The sequence below is a fragment of the Sitodiplosis mosellana genome, unplaced genomic scaffold (genome assembly GCF_009176505.1).
Source record: "Sitodiplosis mosellana isolate CC-2019 unplaced genomic scaffold, AAFC_SMos_1.0 Smas_scaffold_6170, whole genome shotgun sequence".
Taxonomy (NCBI): Eukaryota; Metazoa; Arthropoda; class Insecta; order Diptera; family Cecidomyiidae; genus Sitodiplosis; species Sitodiplosis mosellana.
Genome location: NW_022601411.1, coordinates 1,135,826 through 1,142,385, shown reverse-complemented (window position 1 = coordinate 1,142,385; position 6,560 = coordinate 1,135,826). Strand labels below are relative to the sequence as shown.

The 6,560-nt window shown below is 38.6% G+C and overlaps 1 protein-coding gene across 1 annotated transcript; it reads left to right on the top strand.

The window, feature by feature from the left end:
- The first annotated feature begins 1,219 nt into the window (after positions 1–1,219).
- On the top strand, positions 1,220–4,923 carry LOC129575897 (probable ATP-dependent RNA helicase DDX27). Its single transcript, XM_055460131.1, has 5 exons — positions 1,220–1,497; positions 1,769–2,593; positions 2,821–3,796; positions 3,910–4,393; positions 4,602–4,923. The coding sequence occupies exons 1-5, from the start codon at positions 1,423–1,425 to the stop codon at positions 4,756–4,758; spliced, it is 2,517 nt and encodes an 838-aa protein (XP_055316106.1). The 5' UTR covers positions 1,220–1,422; the 3' UTR covers positions 4,759–4,923.
- The last annotated feature ends 1,637 nt before the right edge of the window (positions 4,924–6,560 follow it).

Genomic DNA, 6,560 nt, shown 5'->3' with positions numbered 1-6,560 from the left:
TGTTTCGTCAAATTAATCGTTTGGAAATTACAAAGTAGAGCTCAATTGTGACCGCAGCACTTTTAAAGTAGAAGAATTCTCTTCATCAACAGTTTTTTTCTCTCATCAAATGAAGTTACTGACTGAGAAGGGTTCGATTTTTTTAACGTTTTGCTTGAAAAAAGTTCAAAAAAATCGTCAACAACAGATTTTTCCCCAATTTTGTTCTTCTTCAAATTTTTCCTCTGCTTTCGATCCCATTTTCCCACCTTACAGGTGTTTAAAATGCAATGTTGCTACTGAAGTGCACATAAAAAGTGACATGTATTAGTGTCACGATTTATTTTTAGTGATCAATTTGTAAATTGGGTAGATTGAAACGCCGAAAAGTCTGGTCGTTCCGAAAATCCGTGTGAATGTTACGCATTGCTGCGTATAAACAAAATCGACAATCAAAACAGGTTCCCAATGCTTTGCTCGGCTGCAAGTAGTTTGCTCAACACGTGCACACGTGCACCAACAAAATTGAATTGCTCATTTTCATCGAATGCTATTTCTCACTCTCACTCCGCTCTCAAACTCGCCTATAAATCTGACTAAAGCGCACTCGCGCGCGTTAATCGCTGGCAAGCGGCAAATGGTCCATCGTGTTAATTCAAATATATTGCAGGTTTCATTAAGAGATTGACCTCGCATCATAAGCGGGGACCTTTTTTAATTGTTCGAGATCAGTTGCAGCCGATGGACATGTGCACCGCACCGACTATGATTCACAACAGATTAATATCAATCGGCCGCATTTTGACCATGATTCCACTATTTATTCGACGGTTTTTTTGTTGTTTGGCTTGAAATTGAGACGAGAAAAACAAATGAAGGGTTTAAAAGGTTATGGATGATGATTTTTGTTTAGCGAAGAAAATATTTCCGACATCAACTCCAAACAAATGTTTGTTTATTATTGATTACCAGAAATGTCAAAATTGAAATCTGGACAAATGAACATCAACAACTGGAATAAAAACTAAATAAAATAAAGATGAAATGAAAATAGGGGGAAAAATGAAGAAAAAAATGAAAAAGATTGGAAATAAAAGAAATTGTGGACTCAATCCAAGAACTGAATATTTTTAATCCGAACCAAATGAACTATTTTGGTTGTTTGGATAAATTTGACCACATATATGTGGTGAGTATACGGTTGGAATAGTTCCTAAACTCACCACTGTGTGGCGAACGCACGGCGAATTCAGTTGCTGTCACTGTCAAACGTCGAAGCACACCACGTGAAATTTCTATACACAACATTGTGGTCGACACACAAACTGTTTCGTTTTAGTACCGGTTGAATATACCTCGTTTTTATGTGAAAAAAAAACTGAAAAAAAATTTCAATTATAGAAAAAGTTCAATTTTATCGGTGAAAAAAACAGCAAAATTTCAATGGATTTGATAAAGACCATTGACGAAGATGCGGAAGTTGAGAATTTTTCAGAGGATTCCGATGCTGAAGTAGAGGTATAAATACAAAATTCAAACCGTTCATGTGCTCAATCGTCAATCGTTGTTATTTATTTATTGGTTCTTATGTCAATCGCGTTCAATGTTCATCGTTTTTGCTCGATGTTGCCTAATTTTCCTCATTTTTTTCACATTTTTTCATTTTTGACCGATTTTTTGGTTTTTTGACAATGTGTCTCTCATTATTGTTCCATTTCTTCTCATTTTTCTTCCAATTTTTTCAAATGTTCTTTCAATAATCATCCAAATTTTCTCTCCCATTCTCAAGTATCAACCGACAAAAGTGCGTCGCAAGAAGAAGGAAGAGTTCAGTGATAATTTCGAGTTTGTGTCATCGGTGTCGCAGTACAATCGCGACACATGGGACGATTTAATGAAGTATGTGAAGCGTAAGGCGCGTACAAAGACCGACGACAAAATTGCTGAAACGCTGAAGAATCGAGCTGATGATGAATCGAGTGAATCAGATGAAGAGGCGGAGAATGAGGATGAATTTGATTTGTCCGATGATGATTTGAAGCATGACAACCTACGGCTCAAAGAGAAACGAAAAAAGAAGCAGCGCAAAGGTCTCGATATGCCGGATAGTGATGGTGAAAATGATGCGGACTTTTTTGAAGTGGCTGACGGTAGTGAAACGGTTTCATCGTTTTATCAAATGAATTTGTCGCGTCCGTTGATGCGAGCGATTGGTGTTTTGGGCTACACATATCCAACACCAATTCAAGCATCGACCATTCCGATTGCACTGTTGGGTCGTGATATTTGCGGTTGTGCTGCGACGGGAACGGGAAAAACAGCAGCCTATATGTTACCAACACTTGAACGTTTGCTCTATCGTCCATCGAACAATCAAACCGTGACGCGAGTTCTAGTCTTGGTGCCGACCCGTGAGTTGGGCGCTCAAGTCTATCAAGTGTCAAAGCAATTGTGTCAATTTACAACGATCGAAATTGGGTTGGCCATTGGCGGGTTGGATTTGAAAGCACAAGAAACCGTTCTGAGACAAAATCCAGACATTGTCATTGCCACACCCGGTCGTCTTATTGATCACATCAAAAATACGCCTAGCTTTACATTGGACTCGATTGAGGTAATTTTTATGACGATTTTCTTCCATTTTTTTTCATTTAAAAAAAGAACATTTTTCACTATGATGACACTCCTTGCGCTCTGATTTCCAATCGGATGACATTGTTTATGGAAATTCGTGTGTTTTGCCGAGCAAAGCCACGAATTCTATCTGACCGATGTGAATTGCAAGCGCCTTTTTTCGAAAACTATCCATTTGTTTGTCAAACTAAACGTATTTTGTTCCAGGTGTTGATTTTGGACGAAGCCGATCGGATGTTGGACGAGTATTTTGCGGAGCAAATGAAGGAAATTATCAACAGTTGTTCACGAACGCGACAAACGATGCTCTTCTCCGCTACGATGAGCGAACAGGTGAAAGATTTGGCGGCCGTTTCGCTGGAGAAACCGGTCAAAGTGTTTGTCAATACAAACCAAACCGTTGCTTTTAATTTGCGTCAAGAGTTTATTCGGATTCGTAAACGTGTCGAACCAAAACCGTTGCCAAAGGAGGAGGAGGAGGAGGTGGAGAATGGAAATGACAACGAAGAGGAAGCGGCCGATGACTCAGATGATGACGGACAATCAAAGAAGAATGGACGAGGAGGCCCACGAAGAGGTGGTAGAGGTGGTCGTGGTGGTCGTGGTGGTCATGGTGGTCGAGGTGGTCTACAGAAACGTGGCGGTAAAAATTATCAACTGCAAAAAGAGCGCGACGAAAAGGAGCAAGAGGACAAAGATCGTGAACCAATTTTGGCCGCTTTGATCTGCCGTACGTTCCATGATCACTGCATGATTTTTGTGCAGCGTAAGAAACAAGCGCATCGTTTGCACATTCTACTGGGTTTGCTCGGCATTAAGGCCGGTGAATTGCACGGCAATTTGACGCAACAACAACGTTTGGAATCGTTGAAGCAGTTCAAAGAAGAACAAATCGATGTGCTGATCGCAACCGATGTTGCCGCTCGTGGTTTGGATATTGTCGGCGTGAAAACGGTCATCAACTTTAATATGCCATTGTCGACGGAACATTACATTCATCGTGTGGGTCGTACGGCTCGTGCTGGTCGCGCCGGTATTTCCGTGTCATTGGCCGATGAACGTGAACGTAAACTAGTCAAGGATATCATTAAAAGCGCCGAAACGCCCGTCAAAAATCGTATCATTCCAACCGAAATTCTGGACAAGTACAACAAAAAAATGGAACAGTTGGAACCCGAAATTAGTAAGTCCACTTGAATGAGTTTTCAAATTATCAAAACTTGAAGCACTCTATCTCAGTCAATTGAATAATTTGTATCGAAAAAAATGTTCTAAACACCTTTTCTCCACTTGCAGGAAAAATTCTGAACGAAGAGCGCGACGAGCGGTTGTTTTCAAAGATGGAGCAACAAATAGCCAAGCAGGAATTGTCGTTGAGAGGAATGGGCGATCGTGAGCGTACTTGGTTCCAAACGATGAAACATCGTAAGTCGGAAAAAGAGCGACTGGACAATCAATTCAAGGCAGCCGAAGCGGCCAAAAATAACCCCGGTAAACGTACGGCCGCCGATGACCTCAGCAAATTGAGTGAATCGAAACGGAAGAAGAAAGAAGAGGCAACCGCAAAGAAAACACCTTCACAAATGGCCAAACAGAAGGTTCGTGACCAACAAGAGAAGATTTCGTTCCTACGGGCCAAAGCAAGTAAAATCGCACACAAAACCAAACGAATTCGACAAGTGGACGAAATTAATGAACGGGCAACGGTTCGGAATAAGCGGGAATCCAAATTCTCCGTCGATTTGACCAATACCAGTCGTCGCAATGCCAAGAAACTCAGGTACGAATGGAAAATTTCATTTGGAATCAATTTCTATTTTCATTGGTTTTTGTTCCCAATTTTTTCGTTGATAATTTTGTTTTCATTTTTTTTCTTATTTCTGCTGTTTAAATTTGAAAATTTGTTCATTTTATATATCAAAACTTAAAAAAAATGTTTATCGAATTTATAAGCTTTTGTCTCACCACATTTCAATTAAATATTCTAGATACGACGCGAATTCGCACCAGAAGACACAGAAATTGAATGCGAAAAAGAAGACGAGCAAAGTGAAGATTGTGAATAAGGCGGGCGAGAATAAGTTCAACAAAGGCAAAAACTTCAATGCACCACGAAAGGGTGGCAAACCGGGCAAGAAAAAGTGAATCCGATGCAAATGTCAGAATTAAAATTTAGAACGCGTAAATTGTTTTTTAATCAATTGGTTCATAGATTTAAGTTTTTTTTCTCCTGTCAAATTCAAACGAGAAAATTAATGAAAAATAAAATTTCAAAAAATGAATAAAACTTGACGATTTTTTGAAAATAAACTTTTCTGTTATGCTTTCGAGGTGTTTTTTCATCTTTTATTAAACTTAATATTAAATTTCCCATGTATGTGGAATTTTGGCTGCTGTTTTTTTTTCTCATTAGATATGCGTTAACACAACGTGGATTCAGTGTGAATTTTTGCTTGGGTAAATTGTTTTTTATTTTCATTTAGAGAATTTATCGATTCAGATAATATTGTATGTGGTTTGTAGCCACGTAGATGAACAATATTTTCTCATCAATTCGAATGAAATTGCAACTGAAAACACGTCTTCAAATCATTAACTACTATGCTGTCCTCTTCGATTACAAATGATCGGCTCGTTTTTTGCTGATATTTTTTTGGTTTTAGCCAAAGTGGTGGATGGCTGTGCTTGGGTTTCTGGTGAAATAAATGAAAAGAACCGTGTTTCACGATACTTTATTTGCAATGAATCATCTAATAATAATGAGTGCACAGTAAACACAATGATTCTAGCAGTGTTGAGATTTGACACTTGACTTTGTTTTAGTCTAGGGGAATTTAACTCTTACGAGTTCAGCATGTTTTTTGCCAGTTTGCTTGATTCGCGGGAGTTCGACGCGTTCGTTGTACGTACTGACGCGCACGGTCACAAGTTTACACAAGTTTGTTTATGGTTTTGCGCGTTTTTCAAGTTGTTATTTGACAATTAAAACGCGTTTCAAGCTAAAAATCGGTTGTTTACGTGTATAAAGATTTTTCACATCCTTTCCAAAAGTTCAAAGATTTATATAATTATAAAATGGACAAAGGAAATATTTTTAAAGAGCTGGAGAAAGTGTTGAAGAAAAAGTTAATCCAGATATAATAAATGGAACGACTGATGTGTGCGCGTCGTCCAGCTACAAGTTTGCACACGAACTCGCGCGCGTTCGCGCATGTTGTTTTAATACGGAACTTGTCAACTGAGTGGAATCATGCAAGTTCTCTGGTGAATGTAACAATTTCGTGCGCGTTTATATCATTTTTTTACAAGTTTTCACGTAGTTAAATCCCCCTAGGTTTTAGTACCATTTGCTCTAGAAAAAGTTCTATAATAAATACATGAAGCTTTGATTTTTGATTTAGTACATTTTGAACTTTTTCTAGTACAAATGGTTCTTAAATGGATTTTAGTGGCAAATTTCATATTTCGGTTCTAAAAGTTAGAACCATCGTGTTTACTGTGTGTGATTATTCTTCTGTGGAAGTGCTTAAAATTCAGAACTGCCCTGTCGAATCGATCGAGTCCAAATTTATTGGGTATCAAAATGTGCAAACATTAGACATTTTGTTTTCGAACTACACACAGAAATAAAATGTGGTAGGTTTATGCTATCTATTGGTGACGAGTATAGTTACCACAAGTCTTAGAAAAGTTACCCCACGCACCAAAATATTACTATGCACAGCACACATGCATTTTTTGGTTGGAAAATTCTCGGAAAAGCGCTACTGTGGGAAATCGGGAAATCGGGGAAAGTTCAGACCAGTCTCAATCGATCGGGCGAAAAATTTCATGTGAGGTACCGACCCGAAGGGCGATTTTCAAGCGAAAAAACCATCCGTTTCTGAGATAAATGAAAAAAACTTGCCGATATTTCCGAATTTTTTCATTTATCTCAGAAATGGATG

Coding starts and splice junctions, on each gene's coding strand:
- LOC129575897 (XM_055460131.1), top strand. CDS start 1,423: ATGGATTTGATAAAGACCATTGACGAAGATGCGGAAGTTGAGAATTTT. Junction 2,594..2,820: donor TTACATTGGACTCGATTGAG/GTAATTTTTATG, acceptor ATTTTGTTCCAG/GTGTTGATTTTGGACGAAGC. Junction 3,797..3,909: donor ACAGTTGGAACCCGAAATTA/GTAAGTCCACTT, acceptor CTCCACTTGCAG/GAAAAATTCTGAACGAAGAG.